At 39.6% G+C, this 27,117-nt stretch overlaps 1 protein-coding gene across 14 annotated transcripts in view; it reads right to left on the minus strand.

Moving 5' to 3' along the window:
* The window catches only part of ARHGAP8 (Rho GTPase activating protein 8), a 90,680-nt gene that overhangs the window by 15,908 nt on the left and 47,655 nt on the right, over nucleotides 1–27,117 (minus strand). For 13 of the 14 annotated variants that reach the window (XM_040565089.1, XM_040565024.1, XM_040565033.1 and 10 more), the window contains 5 exons: nucleotides 26,846–26,944; nucleotides 25,620–25,730; nucleotides 15,307–15,380; nucleotides 972–1,049; nucleotides 147–275 (listed from right to left, as the gene is read on the minus strand). In XM_040565089.1, coding sequence (XP_040421023.1) covers nucleotides 147–275; nucleotides 972–1,049; nucleotides 15,307–15,380; nucleotides 25,620–25,730; nucleotides 26,846–26,944 — 491 coding nt within the window. The remainder of the gene's footprint in view (nucleotides 1–146; nucleotides 276–971; nucleotides 1,050–15,306; nucleotides 15,381–25,619; nucleotides 25,731–26,845; nucleotides 26,945–27,117) is intronic. The other variant, XM_040565094.1, reaches the window with a different exon arrangement.

Below are 27,117 nucleotides of genomic sequence, written 5' to 3' on the forward strand. Positions count from 1 at the left end.
GTTGCCCATTAATGGCTGCAGTGAAAGCACTAATAGTATTACGTACCCACAACTACGTCACGGTTAGCAAACAACAGTGATTAAGAATTAGCCTGGTCCGGTTCAAATTGCTGTATGAATTTTTCTAAAACTGAGTTAATACTCACTGGTGATTCCAAGGATAGGATCATAACATTCAAAGGTTAGTAATGGCTGAGGGAGTTCCCTAAGGAAAGTCTTTAGGATAACAGCAGGAATATGGATATCATGATAGTCATCGAAATTCACAGTCTTGCCTAAAAAAAAGAAAGAAAAAAAAAAGAAAAAGGTGTTCAATCATATGTTTTACTTATTCTTTAAACTACCAATTAAAACCTGTTTCACACCACAATTAGAAGAGAAAACCTCCTGGCTTTCCAGCTTCTGGCAACTCCTAGCATTTTCTTTTACTATTTTTCATGGAGTTTTATTCATCTTGCTGTAAGAGATTCTCCCCATTAAGGCATTTCATAAAATTACTTCACAGGGATGTCAATGACTTTCAAAATGACTTCAATGTATTTCACAAATTACTAGGTAAAATTACATTTCGGTGCCATAGCCAGGGAAAAACACCAGAGAGGCAAAATGACACAAAGACACTGTACTTGGCATTTTTAACTAACTCTGGTAACTCAAACTGCACAGAGGTAATATGGGTGTTTATGATAAAACAGACCATTTTTGACTCAAACCTCATCACTCATTAGCTGCTACGGTTTTTGGAAGCTTTGGTCTGACATAATTGACGACTCTGTGTTCAGCAAGCTTTCAGTGCCTATTGCTATTTTTCAAGCTTCTGTACTAGTGCTTTTATTATGATATTTTAGTTTACAAATGACTTCATGATTAACTTATTATAAAAAAGCTAGCATCTCTGCTTCACCAACAGAAACAAGATCAATAAGCCCTCACACTATTATTAATCTGCGGCAGTGGTTATGGCAGCTTACCCTGATTGTAGAGTTTCTGAACATCTTTGATAGTCTGGACACTGGCTGACCTTCTGAAGAGGCCCTCTACTTGTAGTCCTGAAAAACAGTTAATGTCCCATCTGTAAAAGCCATCACTCTCTTGTTTTTCCACATAGGTTCAGTTGAAGATAGAACAAAGGGGGAAGGTTTGGGAACAAATCCACTTGATACACTCAAGGTGGTAATAAAGTCCTTCAGAAGAGAATATAGAATCAAACAATGTTGTAGCAGTGCCTAGATCACTTTCTTTAACGTGTCTCACAGAAATCCTACCACCTTTCCTTGAGTGTTTTAGCGTGTTGTACCAACTATATTTTTTCTTTAAAAGTAGCTTTCAATTGTGCCTAGTGACAAGAAGCTGCATATTTACATTCACCAGGCTGCTTATGACCTCACCCTCACTGAGTGCATCTGCAAACTGAGCCCCCAAACTATGCCTGTAATCTGCTATTCTACTTTTAAACGTCTTAAAGCCTTTAGCAAGCTAAAGAGAGTATTTGCAAAGATTCCCTAAGCTCCCTCTTCTGTCAGTGGGAGAGACAAGATCCTTTACGCTGGGGAATTTTTTATAGCATCTTTGGATGGAGGAGCCTATATCTTATCATTGGAGGGACATTAGCCTCCCCAGCCTCAAGACAGTTTTGTGCAAACCACTGCTCTTTCTACCTCTCTCTGGAAGTCAGTTGGATTTAAGACTCTGCCTGCCCATGGTATTTTGAAATACCTGATTCTAGTCTTGAGGCACTGCTGAAATAAGTATCATAAATTTCAGGAAGGGTAGCTGTCTAATTTGGTTTCATGACTTTGACTAACTGAAATCCGTTTTCAGCTACAGAGGAAAAACTTCATACAATCAAGGATCTAAGTAGGATCTAAGTAGGATCTAAGGACAACAGCTTTTAAGGTAAGTTATTTATCTGAATTATTATGCAAAACAGGATTTGGACAAGAAGTGTTACTTTTTTTTTGAGACTTGCATTACTTCCTGCTTTTGAGTTTGGTAAAATCTTTGTTTCCCTCTCTTTTTCCCTCTCTGGTTTGTGCTGTTCCTTCCACCCAGCAGGTAATGCAATTTGGCTCACACATAGTCTAAATTTGAGATACCTACTGGAATCACAGCTATGCAAAATATTAGACTATCCTAGTCTGACAAAACATAAAATTGCAGGCATTTTGAGAAGGGTGGCAGACTACTCACTGACTTGAAGGGGTTGCTGTGTGTTTTCTTTACATGAATGTGTGACAACAGATGATTGAACTTTTATTTTCTTTATAATCTTGCAGAAGCTAAGTAGCCAGGCTGAAAGCAATGCTTGTGTATCTCAATTGAAGTATGTGCATATCTATTTGAATGGTCAAGAACTGTTATGGTGTTCTAAAAATGTTGAGTCATACACTAATGAAAGATACTGCCATTCTTGTAAATTCACCCAGGTCACATGCAAGAGAACATTTTATACTTGAAAAACTAATAAATACAATATTCCCTAATCAACCCATTCCTTACAGAATACCATTTAGTATTGGTCATATGAATTTAAAACAGTATACTAAAAGAATCGATAATGTAATATTGCAGTAAGTTTTCGGAGACAAGTCTCAGAGGCTTTTGCAAAGAAACCCAAGCTCTACTTAAAAGTTCCCCACTCACAAGATTTAGAGGCTTAGGGGGAGTTTAGTTGAATATGGCCCCTTGTTTTTCTTTTTTTTTGTTTGTTTTGTTTTTCTGAACACTTATGCTCTCTTTTTAAGTCCTAGGTTAAATATTAAAACTTTAGCTCATGCCTTCAAATCTGGAAGGAGTACGAAATCTCAGACTACACCATCCCTTCAAATCTGGAAGGAGTATGAAATCTCAGACTATACTGTCTGAGAAGAACATGTGTGTGTTTACTAAAGGAACCCAATGGACAGTAATTACGATCTATTTGAAGGCTTTATTCCCAACCAGATCATGTTTCAATTGGATAAAGTTACTGCAAATGACATCACTGTAGTAAAACTGTTGCTTTAAATTTATAGTGCAACCTGTCTAAAGGCATGGCTTTGGAAATGCAGCTCTGAACAGCTAGCTTGTCAAGGCATTGCCCTCAGCAAACAACAAATGCAATAATTTTCTTAAAAATTTGTAGAATTTTATGCTGGCTGTCAGTGGGCTAGAGGTTTTCCATAGAAACACATTTCAGAAGATGGACATAATAAATGCTTACAATTTGGTTTGCAGGAATTGCCTGAATAGTTAATGCTTTAATCTGATGTGAATCTCACTGTATAAACTACAGTATAATAAATATCCATTTTTAACATGTTTATTCCTTTATTGGCTGTGCCTTCAAGAGTCTAATTAAAGACATTAATCTGTAGTGCAGACAGCAGCTGTACTTGTCTGGCCCTGCATCCCATCAGTGTAATGGCACATAACACTAAGCTCTTTCTGGATATGTTGTTTGGACGTCTTAAGGGGGAAAAAGCATCTTTCCTCCTCATCTGCAGAAATGGGGAATATGGGTGAAAACTGTGTTACTTCTAGAATTAATTTTCCTGGACAGCTGAAACTGAATAAATATACAGTAATTTCTTTGATCACTAGTGGCAACAAGCCAAATACGAATGCATGTATCTCCATTCCTTACATTTGTGGACAGTCACATGTACAACTTAGTCAAATGACATGACTAACTAAATGCAGATTAATGCAACAATTCTTAGGAATAAAGAAAAAGATAAACTCTTTCTAAAGTAAAAGAACAGCAACTGCATAATAGCTGTGCCTTTTTTTTTTTCATTAAAAATGCTCAGAACAGAAAATAATATACAACAGGGATTTTTAAACAAAGCATGGGTCACAACTTCAGCCCACTGGTAAACAGATATGAGTCAGCAGCAGTTATGCTATTGAATGTGGAAAATGATGAGCCTGGGCACAAAAACAGACCTTCTGTTACACATTTTTCTGACTTCTGTGATACATATGAACTGAGTGGGATCCTTTATTAAGAAGTCTGCAGGCTTAGTATTTGCTCTCAGTGCTTTCTGTGTTTCAGATGGACCTGGCATAATGAGAGTAAGGGAAAGCTACCTAAAACATTAGAATGATGGTGCTACATGGAATTTGCCATGTCACATAGCCTGAACAGCATTAGCATATGCCCCCAACTGGAGTCTCATAATAAGGGCCAGGAAAGGGAGAAGGGACCTGATGCCTCTTGTTGGTTATTCCACTGGGAAGGGTAAATACACAGCCTTACACACAACCAGGAAATACATTTGCCAAGCCTGGCTCTTCCCTTTCAGTCACTAGAGGGAAAAAAAAAAAAAAAAAAAAAAAAAAAAAAAAAAAAAGAGGTCTTGGAACTACCATAATTAAGCAACATTTAGCACTAGGTGTCCCCACTAAAGTGAAATTAATCACTTTGGTTTTGGAGACAAAATACATGTCAGAGCTACCAGAGTTATGAGATGAGGAAACAAAATTGGCTGAAGACAATCCTGGTCATTGCACCTCAAAATATTTGTTTTTATCCTTTCAAGAATATATTTTGATGTAGCCTATTCAATTTTTTGTTAGCGGTGTTCTCCAATCAAGTTCTGTTTACAGCACAATTTATGTCAGCTATCTCTTTAAACAGAAAAAAAATAAATATATATATATATAGGTGTACAAGTTGAACTATTTTGCCATTATAGGCATGGGTAACCCAGTCCATAGAGAATACAAAAATTAGACTAAAGGTGCTCACCAGACCACTACTAGGCACTGACTGGCATTAGCAGGTAGTCTGTGCTTTCCAGTACTGATTAACACACAGCTGCATGTCACTCAGCTATCCTATTAACACTGCAGATCCTCTCTTGAGATAAGTAAGCACAAACTGCTCCCTGCTCCTTACACACACACAAAAAGACAGAAAAATAGACGGATAGATACATGGATAGATACAGAGATCAGTGGAATTTTGTTACCGTGCCCTAAGCTCTCTGGACCAAAGAGAGCTAGTTTATTTTAAATATTAAATACTATACAGAAAACCATAGTGATATGACCAGAGAAAAAGCTATCTGTATCCAGTGAAGAGTGATTCTGAGATTGAGAATTTAACTGAGTAATTATTTAAATGTCAGTAATCATAAATGAAAACAGACGGGCACTTCATTCCACACTGAAATAAGATGTGTTTTACCATAGTAGACAAAATTTTATACTGCAATGACACAATTGTGTCACACTGCGAATTAATAAATCATTGGTAAAAATACTTAACCCCCTTCTGCCTCCCTGATCAGTTGTCCCAAAGGAAAGACACAGAAAATCAAAACACATAAAGATAAATTAAAGCAACACATGCTGTCACATTGCTGAAAACTTGTCAGAGAAAGAGAGATGAGAAATTTACATTCTTTTTCTTTCAATCATCCTTGATTTGAGGGTTGCTGGCATCAAAAACCTTTGTTAATTTGTCTGCTTTCATAAGAGAAACAGCAAAGAGTGAGCATCTGAATTCCTTCTGTCCCAAATTGAGTTTGGAAACGCTTCTTTTTACTGCTGGTCCTGCCAAGTCTCAGGAAGTGTCCATTCCGATTTGGAACCAGTTTTCATCCTAATACAACTGATTGAGGCATCTTCTTGCAGATTACCTAATCCTAACAAGATTCCCTTTTAAAAATCTGAACTGATTTATTTCTACCATGAAGACTGATGAGTTCATATCATATTTCGAGTAATATCGTAATTGTCCAAAGTGGTACCAATTAAAATGTTTATACTTAGGATAAATTTGAGATTTTTTTTTTTAAGGCTAGAATACAGTACGAATTTTGTACTGCCTTCCTTTCCCTTGTACTCTGTGCAATGAATACAGAACAAGTGAGCATGGTGTCTGCAGTTTGCAAAGATGATTCGCACAGCAAGAAGGTCCATAGAAAATCAAGGACAAAGGGAAAGAGAAGGCACAGTTTCAGCCCTACAGAAAAGCTGAGCAGTGGCAACAAGAATTTAGAACAGTGCATCTTCCCTAGAACCCAAAGTGTATTTGTGTCCTTGCAGCTTTGAAATGCACAGTCTAGCCTTTGGATTTATGAATGAATATTCTCGGTTTACACTTGGCACCCCTGAACATAATTTATTTACAATGCCTGAGCATCTAAAACACAAACTGCTTATTACAAGGTTCATTTTTATTTGATGACACATGAACCAGTCGTGAGGTTTATCTTGTCCCCATGAACCCTAGGTAAAAACATTTTCATGAAAACAGAAAGAGCCAAGAACTCAGAAATGTTTATATGGCCAATGTCAAGCTTTCCCACTGTTGCATTTTTAAAAGATATTTGAGTCATCACAAGAAGTGGAGGCCAGGAGGCAAAGTCACTAAGCTGCAGCACTCCATATGTACTCTGAATTCATAACCATCCATCTCTACCCATTCTGACTATCACCATCAGGATGCATTCATTCACATTAAAAAATGGAACCCAAAATTCCTCCATCAGCAAGATTTGTTGTGCTTCATGAAAGTGATGGGAAGGAAAGATTAATCGCTGTTTACCACTGCTTTGGCTATTGAACAGATAAAGGACAGCTTTAGTTGTCACTATAATCATACCATAGAACATTTATTACTTTATCATTAAACTTCTATAGTATAGTTATTATCACTGCATTTAGAAGTCTTAGTCATTACCCAGGACTCTCCTGTGTCACAAGTCAACATGGAACAGAAAGTTTGTGCTGCAAAGCACTTGCAGTCAACAAAAGAGATGAGGTAAGAGAGAAAGTCTCAGTAATGGGGACTACTGGGAGATAATTTTCTTTAGGGGACTGTTATTTTTCATTTTTATAATTCTGTAGAGTGATTCCTTCGCTGTGAGTTTATTGGTCTGTTCCACCACTTCTGAGCTGCTGCTGATCTCAAATGGTCTCTTCAGTAATCAGCTCTCCCAAGTCTTCTGCATAATTTTTGTAGCTGTTTCCTTTACAATTAATCAAATAAAAATTCCCTTAGAAGCTGGTTTCTGAATTCCAGAAGTTGGTCTGCTTACCAACAGAGTATTGATTTTGCCATGCAGCTTTATTTTTAGTGTTTATCAGTTAGTACACTCACACCGTGGGTTATACTTTAAAAACTGAGAGCATAGTGAATTGTATTAATACTGCTCTAAACAACCACCAAAACCACAAGCCACACTCCACCCAGCTTTTCTCTTGATACCTTATATCCAGTATGTAAATTGATTTCTATGAAAAAACAAAACAAAACAAAACAAAAAAAACCAGACACATAAGCAAAAGACGTGAAAGGGAACTGCTGTGACGTCTGAAGTTTAAAGGCAGAAGTGCATGTCTGAATCCTAAATCCTTCAGTGGATAAAACAACCAGCCAGGCTGAACAGTTCTGAAGCCATCAGGTCCGCCTCTGTCCTGCCAGGTTGCAGTGAGCAGCACTTGCAGCTGCAGCTACTTGCACATCCCTGAGCATTATGGACACACAAAGGTGCATCCTCTGTACCGTGGCATTACTTATATCCCTGGTTAGCAAAACAGTTTGTTAGAAGTGACAGCTCCCATTTGCAATCTCACTTCAGCACAAAATAGGTTGCTGAGGACATGTGGGGACATATTAACCAGAGAAAAAATTACTACCCTGTGGCATAAGCTAGGATTTTTTGAGCAAAGGGCCTGTGAGCAAAGCATCAAGATCATTACCACCAAAGGAATGACACCAAGTTAGAAACACTTATGAATTGTTCTGACAAAAGAGTGAATATTTAATTAAGCAAGGTAATTTCTCATGGCATGGTAGACATAAGGTAGTACACAAAAATCTTATTTAGTGCAAGTCAAGCCTTGCATTTATAAACTAGACAGACGAACAGGTTGAGGCTTTGAGGCTGAACTAAGGAAAAAAAAACATTCTCTGGCTTGCTGGTGTCTATGAAGATCTATTCACAAATACAGAATCATAGAATATCCCGAGTTGGAAGGGACCCATAAGGATCATCAAGTCCAATGCCTGGCACCGCACAGGTCTGCCCAAAAATTTAGACAATGTGCCTAAGTGCACAGTCCAATCTCTTCTTAAATTCACACAGGCTTGGTGCAGTGACTACTTCCCTGGGGAGCCTGTTCCAGTGTGCAACCACCCTTTTGGTGAAGAACCTCTCCCTGATGTCTAGCCTAAACTTCCCCTGCCTCAGCTTAACACTGTTCCCACGGGTCCTGTCACTGGTGATAACGGAGAATAGGTCACCTGCCTCTCCACTCCCCCTTGTGAGGAAGTTGTAGACTGCGATGAGGTCCCCCCTCAGCCGCCTCTTCTCCAGGCTGAACAGGCCAAGTGACCTCAGCCGCTCCTCATACATCTTCCCCTCTAGGCCCTTCACCATCTTCGTCACCCTCCTCTGGACACTCTCCAACAGTTTAATGTCCTTTTTGTACTGTGATGCCCAGAACTGCACACAGTACTCAAGGTGAGGCTGCACCAGCGCAGAGTAGAGTGGGACAATCACTTCCCTCGACCGACTAGCAATGCCGTGCTTGATGCATCCCAGGATGCGGTTGGCCCTCCTGGCTGCCAGGGCACACTGCTGGCTCATATTCAACTTGCTGTCAACCACAACCCCCAGATCCCTCTCTGCGGGGCTGCTCTCCAGCGTCTCGTCGCCCAGTCTGTATGTATAGCCAGGCTTGCCCCGTCCCAGGTGCACGACCTGGCACTTGCTCTTGTTAACCTTCATGCGGTTGGTGATTGCCCAGCTCTCCAATCTGTCCAGATCTCTCTGCAAGGCCTTTCCACCCTCAACAGAGTCCACAACTCCTCCAACTTTGGTGTCGTCGGCAAATTTGCTCAAAACACCTTCTAGTCCTACATCCAAATCATTTATAAAAACATTGAAGAGGACTGGCCCTAACATGGAGCCTTGGGGGACCCCACTGGTGACCATCTGCCAGCCAGATGTGGCCCCATTTACCACAACCCTTTGAGCCCTGCCCATCAGCCAATTGCTCACCCACCGCATTATGTTTTTGTTTAGCTGTATGCTGGACATTTTGTCCAGTAGGATCCTATAGGAAACCGTGTCAAAAGCTTTGCTGAAGTCCAAAAAGATCACATCAGATGGTTTCCCTTGATCGACTAGATGGGTGACCTTATCATAAAAGGAAATCAAATTTGTTAAGCAGGACCTACCCCTCATGAACCCATGTTGGCTGGGACCAATGACTGCATTGTCCCCCAGGTGCGCTTCAATAACTTCAAGGATCATCCTCTCCATAATTTTACCAGGCACTGACGTGAGACTGACAGGCCTGTAATTGCTAGGGTCTTCTTTCTTACCCTTCTTGAAAATTGGCACAACATTTGCCAGCTTCCAGTCCAATGGGATCTCTCCAGATTCCCAAGATCATTGAAAAATAATTGAGAGAGGTCCCGCGATCACGCCAGCCAGCTCTTTAAGCACCCTGGGATGAATCCCATCCAGACCCATGGACTTGTATGGATCCAGGTGGAGCAGCAAATCCCGCACACATTCAGGGTCGGTTGGGAGTTTGTCATTCCCACCGTCATGGTCCTCCAGCTCAGGGCACCCTGGGTCCCAAACCCCATCATCAGTGTTGAAGACAGAGGCGAAGAAGGCATTAAACGTCTCTGCTTTGCCTATGTCATTGTCTGTGAGGAGACCTTCCCCATCAAGTATCGGACCTATGTTTTCTTTGGTTCTCCTTTTTCTGTTCACGTATCTAAAAAAACCTTTTTTATTGTCTCCCACAGACATGGCCAGCTTCAACTCTAGTTGGCCTTTGGCCACACGAATTTTCTCCCTACAAACACGAACAGCATCCCTGTATTCCTTCCTCGTCGCCTGACCCTCCTTCCAGCAGCCGTACACTTTCTTTTTTCGCCTAAGCTCCAGCAGAAGATCCCTGGTCAGCCAGGCCGGCCTTCTGCCCCACTTGCCTGACTTCCAATGTTTTGGAATCGCCTGATCTTGTGCTTTTAGGAGGCAGTGCTTGAAGACTGACCAGCACTGATGGACACCAGTGCCTTCAAAAGCAGTTTCCCAGGGGACCTTGCTGACTAGTTCCCTGAGCAGCCTGAAGTCTGCTTTCCCCATATCCAGGGCTGAAGTTTTGGTGACAGTATTCCTTCTGTCACCATAAATTCTAAACTCAACCACTTCATGGTCACTATGACCGAGACGGCCGCCAATTGCCATGTCTCCCACAAGACCCTCTCTGTTCTTGAGCAACAGATCTAGGAGGGCACCTTTCCTAGTTGGCTCTCTTAGCACCTGCACCAAGAAGTTATCATCTAGGTGCTTTATGAACCTCCTGGACTTGCTCGTGTCAGCCATGTGGTGATCCCAGTTGACGTCTGGCAAGTTGAAATCCCCCATAAGGACAAGGGGAGTTGATCTCGAGGCATCTCTTAGTTCTGCAAAGAATAATTCATCGGCGTTGTCGTCCTGGCCAGGTGGTCTGTAATAGACTCCCACAACGACATCCTCTTTATTTGTTCATCCCTTAATCCTTACACAGAGGCTCTCAACTTTGCCATCGCCAACTTGAAGTTCCACGCAGTCCAGCCCATGCTTCACACACATTGCCACCCCGCCACCTCGCCTACCCTGCCTGTCCCTCTTGAAGAGCCTGTAACCATCTACTGCAACACACCAGCCACAGGACTCATCCCACCAGGTTTCGCTTATGCCGATGATGTTGTAGCTGTGGGACTGGGCCAAGACTTCTAGCTCATATGCTGTGTTAAACCTATCCTTTCTCTTTGGCTTGAGATGCTTTGGCATCTCATCAGCTGGCTTCAGGATGATACTTTCACTTTTGAAATTAAGAGAACTTCTCTATTTTGGTCCAGAAGATGAACTCTAAGACTTAGTCTTTATGAGACGATGATCTTCTCAGATACTCAGGAATTGTTTCGAGAAACCAATTCTTCCCTATGAAGGTTAGCAAGAACCGAAATGATGCATTTTTAAAATTCAGTAATAAAAACATCAAAACCATTTTCACCCTCAAGTCAAGCTAGAATGAATGAAAGTAGTGAAATGCCTATTTTCTCTTCCTTTGTTAAAAAAATAACCTGAACTTTATTACAGAAATTAAGAAACGTAGTTCATTGTGTTTATTATAACAGCGACTGAGGCATCAGGCAGTAACAGATCTCATTTACATGATACAAACAGAGGTACATATGTTTACGGTAGATTCTTTAGTCTCTGTTAAGCTGTTACAGTACTGGGTGACTTACTATGGATCTGTTCAGAGTCATCTTGCTCAGAGACAGCTATCTAAATATCCTCTTGGATAAATATATGAGGAAGAAACCTGCACTCACTGTTTATTTGGCTGCTGGGGACAAGGATGTAGTTGCTGCCTTCACAGTCCACTCAGTAATGTGGTAAAAGAAGGGGAGTTGTGGCTCACTTGCAAACAGTGGTGTCTGAGAAGCTTCTGTGATCTAAGTTTCAGAAACTGATTTCAGGTACATAGATGGGAAGATGTAGTAATGGGAAGAAAGAGCGGAAATACTGCACCTAGTGTAAAACAACAACAACAAAACTTCCCCCTGCTAATTCTGTGAGGATAGATACTATGCCAAAAATCAAGTGGAAAAGGTAGTGACGGTGACTTTTTGTCACTTCCGGAAGATGAACTGAAGTTTTCACCACACTCAGAACTGCATCTGGAGTACAAAGAACGCTGCCAGTCAGCCTCCAGGGCTGTCAGCACTGGGACCGACACTCGCTGAAGCTAATGGCAGAATTGAGACATTCCAGATTTAGATAAAGAGTTAAAATCAGAGCAGACAGCAGGTACAACAGATACCTGCACACTTATAATCAAGTGCAAAAAAATGCATGTCTATCACCTACAGCTTAACAGCCTTGGCATGGCAGGTACTTGGCTTTCAAGCATCAGCTGGCTGAGAATGTCAGAAAATGCTCTACCTGACACGCCACCTCTCTAACTTAGAAATCTGGTTTGAGGATCTCTCTTTATGATAGGGAATATGTCAGCTCTGAACAAACCTGTGCTCGGTTGGAAGATATCAATGTTGGCAGAGTCTGTGCCCTGCCTTCTTGGGGACCCAGAAGGACAGAGAGCTGAGGAAAAATGTGATAGTCTGGCCAGCAAGTGCATTGTCTGGACTACAGATCTGTGGTCAGCATTACCATGCCACTGACTTGCACAGATGCACAAAGCAGAAGGGCTTTTGTTCAGAAGTGTCATCACAATTCCTCAGAGACTATCCTTAACAAATTGTGCTGATACTGCACTGAACAGATGAACTTTTAGCCAAAAAAAGATAAAGTTTGGAGAAAATGGATGATTACTGCTTTCAGAATAACAAACATTAATCTAGGAGAAATTCTGCAATGACAAGGTTGAGACAACCCTTTTTTTTTTTCAACCCTGAAAACTGAAACTTGTGGGTTGTTTTTTTCTTTGCTTTGTTGTCGTTATTTTTGAGGGAGGGGGGCAAGGTTTTATATGCTGTGTTTTCAGAAAACTGAGGGCACCTGATCTGAATCCAACGACTGGTGAGAGGGAAGGGTCTGAGATTGGTGCAGTGGTGATGAGACAAAATAACAAGAAAAACAGGTCATGGGGGAGCTTTTGAGTCTGATCAGTACAACAAATTGCTAGTGAAACACTGGTCACCAAAATACAATGACAGCAATAAACCCTCTAAACTTCTTAAAGATTTCTTTATAATCTTTAAATAGGTCCAAGGAAGTGCCAGACGAGCAAACAACACCTCCTCCATGCAGCCAGAAGTTTAAATCAATTGACAATTTTAGTGGCTGATTTTTCACTCAATTTCTTAATAATAACAGCTATGAGAAGTAATCATATTAGTGCACATTCATCCTTGTTTTAGCTCTCCTGACTCCTGTGGATTAGTGAGGAAGAGGTATTTGCCTATTAAGATAAGCTAAATATATGTAAGGATGATTGTTTCATAACAATTTAAAACGTGAAAAAGCCTGGCTTTCATCTGCAGATGGGGCATGCACTGATACACTACACAAGCTCTAATTATCCACTTACAATTATAGTTACAGAGATTGTCTCAAGCTGCCAGTCACTTGCCTTCAACATCCTTAGTAGTGAACTATTTACATTTTCTGTATCCAACCATAACACATTCAAAACAAGCTACACCTGCAAAGTTTTCATCTTTAATGTGTCTTGGAGCAGCACATCCAAACAGTTTTATGAGCTTGAGTGGAAGTTCTGAATTAGGACCAAGAGGCCTTCAATAAAGTCTATTAGGGGCCCTTCATGTGCTGCAGATCAGTAGATACCTTTAATAGCAGGACTGGCCCCACTCCAATACTTGGCCTTAGGCTGCTGCAGGTATTTTGAAGACAAATCAGCAATTTCAACAGGCAAGGAGCCAGCTGTTCTGTACACAAGCAGGCCTATAGATGCTATGCTCCACTTGTGAACTGAAAGCAGGTATCCACTGCAGTGGATCTATCTCTCAGTCTCCTACACACATCATTAAGCGTCACTCAGGGTATGAAACCTAAACAACAAAAAAAAGGCAGTTACTGAATATTCTCATTTTCTACAGGATAAACTAAAGTATGCAGGAGCTTAGCTAGCAATGAGGGCATGATCTTGCACTGATTTAAATGAAGCTAGGATTTCTCATGAGAATCAGCAATACAGCTGAGAAGCATTTTTCTTGACACCCCCTCTTTGTTTTCACAAATGTGAAGCCTATTCAGTGCAGGTTTTAAAAATGTTTGAAATTTCTCACTCAGGATTCAAATAAACTCGTAACTCAAAACAAACCCTAGTGGCAACAGTTAAAATGAACAGAAATCAATGATGCACATACTTGAATATTGAAAGGAAAATTTACCTTGTTCAGAACAGCAGCTCAATAATGCAGTTAAGAATTGGGAATATTGGGGGATGTAGGTTTGGGGTAAGCCTCTCTAGAGAGGAAATAACTTTAAATAAATTTAAATTTAAATCAAATAATTTGTATTTTATTCTCTTTATTTGTGTGCTGTCAATACAAATAGTTCTTTAAATAAGAAAAATCTCAGATAAAACTGTCATATTTAACAGCAATATAGAGATATGACCCTGTTTTTAGCCTTAAAAAAATCACGCTAATCCTTAAAATTTGTTCAAACATTGACCAAAATTAATAGCATATTAAAGGCCGGTGATGTTTCCATTAAAAAAAATAAAATACAATAATGGAGCCAAACACATTCTGATCTTCTTCACTTGCTTCTATCAACACACCTATTAAAAAATCACACCCTTCTTTCAGAGATTGTGGGATCATTCCCAGTTTTTCCAATTTGCAATGCTGTGCAAGTCACATAACTGTGTTATGCTTTGTTTCTGTTCTGCCAACTGTAAGATAAATGTACTTAGCCTATAGATTTGGCACTGTAAAATTTAGTGAACACTTGTGAACCTCTGAGGCCTTGGAACACGAAGGGCTATGGAAATGGTACTGTCATGGCTTTCAAAATCAGGGATCAAAATGTGCAATTGTATTATACGGAGAAAAGAAAAGGAATTTCACAACTTCAGCCTTGTATCTTTCTCCCTGTATGCTACTCCATCCCTATGTCAGGAAAAGAGTCCTCTTGCCCTACCGATAGTACTTTACATTGCTCAGGTATGCACTGAGGAGCTCAGCTGGTACAGCCAACATTTCAAAGTGGCCCTTCTTCACTCTGTTACATGAAGGTGATTTGGGAGCTCAGATTTGGACATTCCCATTTTAAATAAGGGCCATTGTAATGTGTATACCCACATACTGCAGCTATAGATATGAACTCCCGTCAAAGGATATGTAACTGCCATTAAAAATATTTTGTGAAGGGAAGACTTCAGGTTTACTCCTGCAAAATGCATTTTCTTCAATGAGTTGTTATGCCCACTGGTTCTGTAAATACAGAACTACTCATTGATTTTAAAAGTAAGTTCTAATTAAAATCCACAATATGATATGGGTTCATGATGTGGACTTCAAGACATCTTTTCTCACTTGCTATTCCCTAATCTAATACTGAGAGCAAGAAGTTTTTTGTTGTTGTTGTTTTGTTTTGTTTTGTTTTCCATAGCGGGACAATAATCTACTTCCTATCAATTAAAGATCTTGAGGCAGTGCCCAATTGCCACTCAAGTTTTCAGGATTTAAACACAACCTTCAATTTTAGGCTGCAGATATTAACTTTGGTGAATCTGGCACTGAGTGCTACAGTTTCATGCTACTGACCTTGTTCTGAAAAACATATCCCCCTTTAACACAAAACTCACCTTTTCTTTTTAGGTAGGATATGGTTTCCTTCATTACTGGGGGGATTAGTTCACCCTTATTTTTGTCCTTGATACTGTTAGAAAGAGAAAAAAAAAAAAGAAGTAATGGTCTTTAAACAGTATTAAAAGAAAAGTTAAACACAAGACAGAGCAGCCTCAGGAAAACTTGGACTGAAAGCATACATTTGCTTCCACAAATTAAGGAGCCAACACCTCGGTGCCTGCACCAAATACAAGAGTCCTCCACAATTGCAAGAAGTGTTGAACGAGCCACTGAAAGAGACAACTTGGAGTTTCAGTCAAAAAGCCATTCCTAATTATTTTTTTTTCCTGCTAGAAAGGATGTATGACCACAATGGTGATTCGTAGACAGAAGTGCTCTTTGCTGTGCTGAAACAGAGTCAAGGACAGAGTGGCAGAACGGTGTTCCAGGCTAACTCTGCCCCCACTTGAGGCTGGTTTTGCTCTAGTTTTGTTCCCCTCGCTTGGCATGCCCCAGCTGGGCTGTGCTCAAGAGGTCATGGTGACAACAGAAGTGATTGCGTTGACTGGATTTCGTTGCATGCCCCTGGTGGAATGTGGCTTTAAGGCAGCTTAGAGGCAGACGAGGAGTTTGAAATGAATGCTTTCTAATAGTCTTGATCAAGGGATGCTGCAAGTTTAGGAGCCCTTTATCATGCAGATTTTTCTTTGTCATTTCTTTCTAAGGCACAGTGTATGTATAATTAAAAGGATATTGTACTATTTATTTTGAAAGCAAAGTGATGCAGTGAGACTGAGGTTATTAATTCTTTGAATGATTCCCATGAAATGAGATTTCTTTCTCTTTTATGAATGAGCAGCTGAGGCAAAAATCGAACATAGCACTTTCTTGATCTAGACAGCACGGAAAATTCTGCAATTATCTTATTTAAAAAATGAATTTGGCAGTTTTAGAAGTATAACAAAAAAGACAGTATCTGCTGAGCATTCTGCTACATTCATACAGTAATCAACAAAAAAATAAAGGACCAATCTCAGATTTAAAAGTAACAATTTTATACGTCATATTTAAAGGGTGACCAGCTTTACTGACAAGCTCTAAAGCACCAGCACAAAACAGCATGGAGACTGTGAGTGTACAGAGAGAGGCTGCCACTGCTGCAGCTCATCTACAGAGTATGTGAGATGCTTAGAAAAGATGATACACACAATGTGTTAAACATACCTTCAACCTAGCTGAGGTTTGCACCTGTAGACAGGAATGATTCTTACAGAGTTTTTCTTTTCAAAGCACTGTGATTTCTTCTCTTTTTGTGTAGGCTGGCTTAGTTTCTCAGCATAAAGCAACTGATACTAACTGGAATGTATTTGATAAAACTTCTGTAACACTGTTGCATGGAATGAGCAATCCAATATTCTATTCTGTGTTTACACTACACATAAAAACATATTTTAAAATAAATATTACAGCTACGTCAGTCAGCATGGAGCAGTAAGGAAAGTGGTGAATTAAATCTCCCCCTCCACCTTGCATTTGTTTTCCCTCTGCCTATGAAGGGAGTTAGAAGAGGTCATGTAGATTGTTTGACCTGGGTTCTCCAGGCTTAGGAGGCTGCCCACCCAGCCTCACTCACAGGGCTGGTGAGGGAGCTCCCCAAAGGGGAAGAGTCAGAGCAGGATCCTGCCTTAGACACTGACTCACCATGTGGTTTTGCCTCTCTCATAAACTGACAGGAATATACTTCACACCATTTAGTTATTCACCCTTCAAACATTTTCATCTAATTCATCACCCCAGTGACACAATGCTGAGCCATCAGTGCCATTTCTTCCAATTACAGTTTTACTGTCAACCCAGTCCTGCTCTTCCTCTTTCCTGTCTTCACCATCCAACTTCTTTCCAGGCACTCATGTCTGTGAATGTTATTCAGATCTTCTCGGACCATATTCTTTTTCCTCTACTGTGCATATTTAGTGTCTCTCTTCCCCTAGTGCTACGTAAAACAATACAACTTGATAGGTGATTGGGATAAACTTGCTTATCCAGCTCCTAGATCTTGCTTTACTACTTCAAATACCCTAGACCACCCTGCTGTTTGAAAGGAAATAGGCTGTCCCTTCAGCCACAGAACTAATGAAGTTGAACTGCTATGGATTTGTATCCTATGTATGTCCTATCAGTTTCCTCATCATAGTGACTGTGGATAGTTTCCTTATGTTATAAACTCACTTTCCTTCCACAGTACTTTCATTTCCTCCCCTCACCTCTTTCCCACAGGTTTCCTCACGTTAAGAGCAACTCATAATTAATCACCATCTAAATACTAACTGGTGCATCAGCAGACCAAAGACAAAAAAGAACCTAAATTTGTGCTATAGTTCCCCCCCTTCCAGCCAGTGATTTTTAAAAGCTTGTTGAAATGTAGCATTTGTGAGAGCCCTTTCCTCTGCCAAATGTGGTTCACATATGTCTGTATCTTTCCTATGAAGCCTGACTAAAAATCAATCCACTGAACATTTTTTTCCTGCTCTTCTTCAACAAAGTATCCATACCAGAACATGAAGTGTATAAAATTCAATTCTGATGTATGTATGTATTAATACTACTTTGTGGAGACAGTGCTGTATCTATATGTAACAGGAACTGTAGGAGAGAGGAATTTTCTGTGATGTAAGCAGACATAGGAATTTTGCTAGAAAATATACTCCGGTTTCACCTACCACATTCACAACATGATAGTTTTAGTCATTTGACCAAATAAATTCTGCGTATGTGTGCAATGCACTTGCAGGAAGAAAAAGACCAACAGTAATGACTGAGTTTAATTCAGATAATCCTAAAGTATGACCTTTTATATATCAGTAATTCTCATCATTTGCTGCTGCTTGCAAGTATGATCTTAAGATCAAATGATACAAATTCCTGTCCTTACACACCGGCAAGGCACCGTTAATTTCAATATGAAACAGTACTGGACTTGCTGGAGTAATCACTGTCTGCAATATCATAATAACATGGCAATGGCCAGAAGATTTATGACCTGACTTGTAAGTCCAACTTCACCTTTCTCATTACCACAGATATCTTGTGAGAGCTACATTAGAGGCCATAAGTGCTTCACGGAAAATCTCACTGGCTAGAGACAGACATGGCCTGAAATGCTACCAGGGCCAAGTTTATGACCTTGCCCTCAGAGGAGCATCCTCTTTCTACCCACAGTGACAATCAGGTACCTGAGCACCCGATTTTTTTTTAACCTGAGCAAAATATCTCTCCCAGCAGCATAAGCCTCCTAACCGCTTCCAGGATAGGAATTCTGTTACTCCTAAAGCACTAAGTCTCTCCCTCTCCTTCCAGCTTCAGCAGTACCTTCAACAAACTTCCAGCAGTTTCACAGATGCTGGTGACACCACAGCACAGAAAGTCAGTGTTACAACCATGCAGGAGATGTGCAGCGCTCTCAGAACAGCTCTGAGAGCCAGGTTGTCCTCCCCTTCACCCAACATCCATCTAGACCCTCGGGAGGAAAAATTTAAAAGCAGCTTTGCTGCAGTGCCGTGAGCTCTTATACCAGCCCCTGAAAAAGGAACACAGCCACATAAACACAGAACATGTGAACCACATACTGTCCTCTGAAAGGTTGCTTCTGTATGTGAATTGTTTTCTCTTGCAGCAGATCACTGTTGTCTAACAACCCTGATGCAACAAAATAGAAGAGAACAGGCAGTGACTATGCAGCCCCACTAATAAATTAGCCTTGCTAATAAACCACAAAAGCAAGGAGGTTCTAGGGGTTCTCTGCACTACACGCAAAGTTGAAATCCCCAGTGAAATGATATACCCCAGAAATGTATTAAACAAGAAAAAGTGTTGGGAGATGAGGTCAATTCCAAGGTCACCATCTGGGATACCAGTGAAGGAAAGGTTGCAGCAGATCAAGACAAAGACAAAAAAATATTATAGCCTTTCTCATAGGGCAGTTATGACACATTCCTTGTGTGCCAAATAATTTTATTTCATGTATTCAAGTCAGTACCTTAAACTTTTAGGGCAACTTTTATTAAAATTAGTTGAAAGTCTAATTCACTTAAATGGGAACATCATCAAGACTTTAATTTGCTTGGAAGCTGTTACATCTTTATTGACAATTTGAGCTCATGGAATCCATTCTCAGTCTCTCTGAAGTTGCACTGATTGTTTTTGCTTTCTTACAGCTGCTCACTCCAGAGGCACCAAATAGCAACCCGGCAGCTTTTTATAAATGTTTTCTAATTATTATCGTTTCCCATAAATGTGTTTCCCCATTTCAGGGTATAAATAGAAAACTGATTATTTACAGCACTTGCACCTGCTGAGTGCTAGCTTATCTGTCAGAGAGGTGAAACAAATAACTGGGCTATAATTTGTAATAATAAAACCTACACATCGTTTTTCTTTTTCTAGGAAAAGAAAACCCTAGTTTCTGCACATTTGCCACTTTCTATAGGATTCCTTTTCCTCTTGAAGGAAAGGTTCTGTTCCAAGCACATGAAAGAGGGCCTCAGGATAAATTGTATTTTAAAATAGAGTAGAAAGTCACATGCCAGGTTTGTTCTGTTTTTCCAACACCAGGGAAAGTTTGGATGCATACTTTCACAACATTTCACAATGTGGGACATAGTGTTCAGTTTACTGGACCTAAGGTGACAGAAAATAATAGGGACATTACCTCAGCTAATATAAGTCAGACCAGCTCAGAGGTCAATGAAATTACACCTCTATCTTGTCTTTGTGGATCCTGTCAAGTAATCTGCATTTTTCTTCTCCTGTTCAGGATGGTGTGATGAGCAGCTGTGCTCTGTGATGGACTATGGAAACTGCCACTGGAGATCAGGCTGTACGACAGGCAATTTGAAATGCAAGGTCTCTTACACTTTCTGTTTAAGAGACATGGGCAAAACAGAGCATTTCAGTGCAAGGTATAGTTTTCTGTAACTGATTCAGGTGTCTGAATCATAGTGCAACAATATGTCAAATTCAAGAGGGATCTATTTCAGTAAACACCGTAGCCAGGGAGACTGAGTATTCTTCACTATAGAAATATATGATTAGTTACTGTGACATGTTATACATCCAATGACTCATTTCTAGTCTTATCATGAAGGGCCTCCACACATTGTTCTGAAGTGTCATTAAGTATTCTTGGTTGATAATTTCTCTCTTTCTTCTCCTCCTCTCCTTTTCATTTTTTCCCTGCTGAGACATGCTGAGATTTGGTTTCAAATGCATTCTTCCTCCATGGTCACGCATGCACAGCATGCACAAGCAGATTATGACAAAAAGGAAAGTACCCTGAAATATTTATGATAACAATTCAACAAGCAAAAGCTGTACGGTTGTTGCAATTTTGTGATTTTTTTCTCTGCCCTCAACTAGATAGGAAATGAAAGCATTTCCTAAATTGCCACAAAAGTTATTTAATTTTAGATTTTAAAACCAATTGGAGAAAACAGAACAATGTCAACAGCTAGTCAAGGTCAACTGTTCTGTGGTGGAGCTCAGCTGTAGCCATCCTTGATTACAGGGGCAATAGGGTGCAGCAACAGGGGTTTGTAGGACCTTGCTGAACGTACAGCAGAAGACAATGATACAACTTGGCCCTCATAGTCAACTATTAATTCCTTTTAATTGTCGCAAATTTAGGAAACTTCATTTGTGCATTTGAGCTGTATTTAGCTGATCACCATACACAGCGGGTCCGCCCCTGTCCCTCTCCCTCCCAAATTTTTTCTTGCCTTTTTAAACAAAAAATCTTTACTAATGGTTTTTACAATAAAAATTTTTCACCCTGACACATGGTGCAAAGTAGTGAGGATGTATTCTGAACAGCTAATTCCTGCTGGTCTGTATTTTGTGTGTGAAAGAAGAATTGCTGGATAAACAGGGAACTAGTCCTGCTACATGAACACAATACATGAAATCGAAATCTCTGGATTTATAAAAGTGATAGCTACTGGTGAGTAACAGAAACTAATTTTCATAGCACTGTAGTACTCTCCTCCATAAGTCATCGATGACTGGAGGCTGCAACATTATACCAGAAGAAGCATCACCATATGCTTGCCCTTTCATAACACTGCTCCCTACTAGCATCTGCTGTTGTCCTCTACTGGAGACATGGCATGAGGCTTCAGAAACCTTTAAACTGGTTCATTATGGTTGTTATTCTGCTCACTCTCTCTACACATGAGAAGCTTGAGTTAGCAAGACAGAGGAAGACATAATTAACACTAAACATGCAAAATATCCCACCAACTCTGAGATAACATTCTTAAATACTTGTCAAACTGAGGCATGCTTTCCCATTAAATTAGGACTGAAAAATAAAGTATGGGCTAAACCTCCTCAGGAAGGCTGTTCTGTCTGATATACCCACGAAGATGATTTTTGTTTCAGTCGTGTTATTTTACATTTCAAGAAAATCACAGTTTTTAACATGAGCTCAAAACTTTAGAAGTGTTTTGAGTGACTGAAACAAGGAGAATTTGGCACCCAGGCAATCCAGGATGGAGATCAAAAATCCTTGGAAAGACATTCAGCCAACTGGGCAAGTCTGCTCTCCACATGTGGGCACAAAGAATTAAATAGGGAGAGCACCAATCTTTTTGGTTCCCCATATTTATTTTTTTAAGAAATCCCATGAGCCACCTCTTGATGATTTAACTTCCTTTATCAAGTTCAGTTATCATTGTTTGAATCACAGTAGTTTCCATGGAAACTTCAGCACAACTTGGTACCAGACTTAAGTTCTAGCTGCAAAGACCCTGTAACTCACAGGAGCTCACGATGATGCAGGTTTCTATTTCATGTCTCTGCCTAACGATATACACATCTACATTACAAAGAATTACATTTAAATAAAGTGGATTCTTTGCTGAATCACAATGTGAACACGGCTTGGGATAACATAAATTTCTGTCACTCAGTCCAGAACAGATCTCTGATCTCCCAAAGCCCAGTCTCATACCCTTGCTGTCTTGCTCTTCTAGGTAAGATTCAAGCATCCTGTGCAGGAACACTTACAGGTTTGAGTGCATTACAGGGTTAATTATAATTAATTTTTTTTGCTTTAAAAATGGTTATTTTAATTAAGTCTGCTCCAGCACAAGATTCTGGGTCCCTTCACAGGTCTGCTAATAGGCATTCACAAAATTGGGACCACAGGCAGATGCAACTGGGAGCAACTACCTAATCTGTCTTCCTTTCTGCACGTATAGCATGTGTAGCATGCACTTGATCTGTGCCTAGAGAGATAGCATAGCTCATGCATCGAAGAGTAAAAACAAAGTTATGGCTGTTCAGACTTCCTTCTGCACTTGAGTCTGAGCTCCCCTCTACACCTCCACCCATTTCATTGCATCATGCAACAACAGCACCTTGATTCACAGAAAAGCTCTTTAAAACAGACTAAAATTTCTGAAAATCCCTCTATAATTCCATACTTCAAGTAACAGAACTACACAAAAAACTAGTATACACATATTTTTGAAACATTGGAAAGGTCTAAAATAGCGATCTTAAATTATGGGACACAAACAAAATGCCTGAGAGTGTGCAGCTATAACATGGCTGAAATGACCAAAAATGCTTTCTGCCTGTATGTACTCCTCATGAGTAACATGATGACTGCTAACTGTGGCCCATACCCCTCAAATGTCATCACATATTCCTTCAGTGATACCTATGTATTTATAGGTTTATTTTCTTCCTCTCTGCATAAACAATCACCTTTGGGATTCAACATAAATATAATTTTGCACTTTAAAGATATAAAGTCAGCTTGGTGTTTGTTTCTTGCCCCCACATAGAGCATAAGTTGACACTGAGGGGTTAAAGAGATCAAAAGAAGACTTAAACTCAGATTTTGGATCATGAGCAGAGGAGGGTAACATAAGAAATAAAAGTTTTGAACTAACCTGATAATAAGTCCTTCAGCTAACTCGTAAATTAAACCCAATTCAGTATATATTACATTTCCAAGTATTACACTCACAGCTCTCACAGATTTTCCACGATTTTTAAATGCCCGGTTGCCTGATGTCATTTTGAAAATCCAACTCTACAAGGTTAAAAATGTCTTTGTGATTTAACAGATTAGTCCAAGATGAGACACTGGTCCCAAACAGTTATTTCTCAGTGTCTAGATGGAAACTTCCTTCAGTTTTGTTTTGCTGTTCTACCAAACCAGGATTTTTTTCCCCTGCCCACTGGATGAAAATGAGAGATCTTGAACCACTGCTTCGTCACTTTTTGTTGTTCTAATTTTTAATTACAGCTATGAAAAACAAATGCATTAACAAATACAAACCGAGAAAAAAGTTAAATGAGGAAGTGTTACCTAAGACAGCATTGCCTGCTGCTTTTAGGGAGAAACATTCAAAAGGAGATGGGTATACCACTCTCCATAGCCAGAAGTCATTGGGATACCATTGTGAAATATCTGATCAAAATTAGGCCATCTATGAGGGTTTTGGATAATCTCATTCACCATCCTTTAACTGCCTGAATAAAGATCATCATCCCAGAAGTACAGAAACTGGCAAAACCTCAGGTCTATGGGTCTTTATTTTTCCTTTTCTTAAGCTACAGAAAAAAAAAAAAAAAACTCCACAGAGAAATAGTCCTTTAATGACAGTAGCTTTCTCTCAGCAGCATCCCTGATAATACAGTTTCTACTGGACTATAATGAAATAGGCAGCACGTAGCAGATATATTCCCATAAACCTATACAAAATAAAATCAGGTTATCCCTGCAGCCCTCTTCAGAAAACAGAAACAACCTCACCTGTCTCTTTGGTGGGAGGTCACTGACATTTTGACATTACAGACTATAGAGATCATAAAAGTAGAAGGAATCAGCAAAAGCAGTTAATTCATCAAGATAAAAGCTAATACTTTCTTTTGGTTTGGATTTTAGAAGCTCTCAACACATACCATTCTCTCTCCTTCATCAGCTTTACTTTTCAAAAAAAGGTAAGACCTTTTAAATCCAATAAAAATCAGTTCATCTACTCATTTATAGATTGTAGGGGATTTGTTTATTTGTAATTTCTACATGGTGATGCAGCACTACCTCTTCTGCAAGAAGTGATCTGGACAAATGTGGGCAGACGATGAATATCCACAATGCTTCAGTTTTGGACATCAGAGTGCTCTGAACTGAACTCACGCAAGGAGCCTCCTTAGTGAGTGGTAGAACTCTCCAGACCAAAAATGATACTAATGCCTCTCTCAGTGATTCTCCACTGACAGATCTTCCACAGAAAAGTTCTTTTTAAAGCAGCCACCCTCTATATACTTGCAAAGGTTGAGGCATGTAAGACGGATGTGGTTTGCTGATGGTAACACAACTGGAAAGCAGCAGAGTCAGGAAGGATAGCCCCTGCACACTCATGATATGCAACTCAGTCAAACACACTGTTCAGAGACACTGTTCAGGCATAGAGAAATAAAATACCAGTAGCAGATGGTAATTGTGGCACACAACATGCTGTCTGATCGCATAAGCCTGTGAGAGGTTAGATAGAGCTGCTTGAGCAGCCAGGCTGTGCTGGAGGCAAGTGACAGCATGCCCTGATGCCAGCCAACAGTCCCACCTTTACTACTGAAGCAGTGGCTTAAAACATTGTCCTTCTTAATGACCCAGTGAAGCCCACCTAAAAGATATTTTCTGAATTAGGAAAGTGAGTTAGTCACGTTTAAAGTGTTAAGTTAGACTCTAAAGAGATATCATAAAAGTTAATGTCATAGTAGCTCTTACACAATAGATATTGATTGTTCTAATATCAGGCCTTCCAGAGAGGACTGATGCTTAACATTTAACCAGGGGAAAATTATATATATTTTATATCTCATTTAAAGCTGAATCATTAGAACCAGAAGAGCAGACTTGGGGGTGGGAAGAAATCCGACAAATGTCCATGGATCAGACAAACTGAACTGTTTTTATTGAATGCAAACAGTATTTGTCAGCCGCTCTTGAGGAGGATGCCATAGGAAGATAGTTTTCCATATCTCTGACAGAAATGACTATGGTTGGAAGTTAGAAGTTTTTTTTTTTTTTTTTTTTTTTTTTTTTGTTCTTGTTGTTATTGTTTGTCACAGGGACTAAGACCTGTCCTGGATTCATAAAAGCTACTGCCTAGCTCTGTAGTTTTACGGCTTTCAAAGAGAATGAGAAACTAAACATATACTAAATGAAACATCTGTTGACTTTGTGTCCAGTGAATTTGCATATTATAGAAGGCTGCAGGATATAGAAATCTTGTATTATAGAAATCTCATGGCTTACTATTGTAGGCTGACTCCAAATTGCTGGGTAGGTAGAGGTGGTCTTGGTGGAGGAATTTTAACAACAGGTGGCAGTTTTCCCTTCTGTTTCCCCCGAAGATTTTCATCATGTCTGCAAAAATCAAGAAATCATTGATGTTCTCTGCATCACAGCTGACAAACTGCATGTACAAAGAGGTACCATTTTTGTTCAGAATACTAAACTCCTGACAATAGTGTATATGCTGCAGGTCTTACAGAATTTACATTTAATTTAATGTAAGAATTAGGGAATTTTTAAAGTAGTATTTGCAGAAGAATCCTTAAGCAAGACACAGAAGAGTTTTTCGCTTCAGCCAACAGAGTGCACTAACATAAAAAAATAGGAACACATTATAATTTAAAGCCTATTTGCTATGCAAAATATAACTTCCCTCTCTTTTGCAGCCATGCAATCCAATTTATAACCTTAGAGCTGTAAGGTATTTTCTGCTATTCCCTATTTACAAAAAAGGTGTGTAAAAACACAACAGGCATCAATAACAGTCACAATCAAAGCTTCCGGTTACTTTCATTCAGCAGTGACATAAAATCACTTCCTGTCAGTACATCAAAGCATTTCCATGTAAAGCATTGAGTCGTAAATACTGTTACTGACACTAATACCAGCACTTGACAATTTTGGCATGTATACCCTGTGCATGTCTTTTTCTTTCCCTCTCCATTACTCCTCCCTAACACACATACATACACAACATAAAACTAATGGATCTGCTAACAATAGATGTATCCATAAAGTTTAAAATCAATCAACTCTTTGCTGATTGTGAATGCTCTTATCAAAAGGAAGTCACTTGATCTGTTACAATATGCAAGCAAAGACGTCAGGATTGTTATTTTTGCCCATGAACATTACGTGGTACTCACAAGCAGTAACAACATATGGATTGGTTTTGTTAATGCTCACAGAGGGGCTGCAATTATATGAAGAAAATGCTCCAAAAGTGAGATGTAGATGTTTCAGATCTGTAGAAAACTATATAGGGTTCTCCTCTGTAAACGTGAAAAACTTTAGCATGTCTTTCATGACAATGCAGCTTTCAGAATTAAATCCAGCCAAGCACAGATAGGTAAATTAGACTTTGAATCATTGAAGAAATAGGATTAGATTCTGCTTGGAATACAGTGAACATGACACAACCCTACCTGTTAAAAGGCGAGACCAAGTATTTGAAACTTGCCACTTACTGGATGACTTCTTGAGGAATATGAAGCTGGTCATATTTGAGATGTTCTCTCAGGTCACTTAAATAGTTCAAGTAGGTGATTTTTTTCCCAAACTTATGGCTAAAAAAAAATTGCAAAGAAGTATAAAAATCAGCATGAGAGGAACATTTATGAAGGGTTTAGTTTCCATTACAAAAATGTAAGTGCTGATGCAACTCAAAATTAGACTGTAATTGAAGCAGCAGGAGACATAAGATGTATTTCATTTCATATGATCAAACATACAGTGCATG

This window comes from Cygnus olor, chromosome 1, assembly GCF_009769625.2.
Source record: "Cygnus olor isolate bCygOlo1 chromosome 1, bCygOlo1.pri.v2, whole genome shotgun sequence".
Classification (NCBI taxonomy): domain Eukaryota; kingdom Metazoa; phylum Chordata; class Aves; order Anseriformes; family Anatidae; genus Cygnus; species Cygnus olor.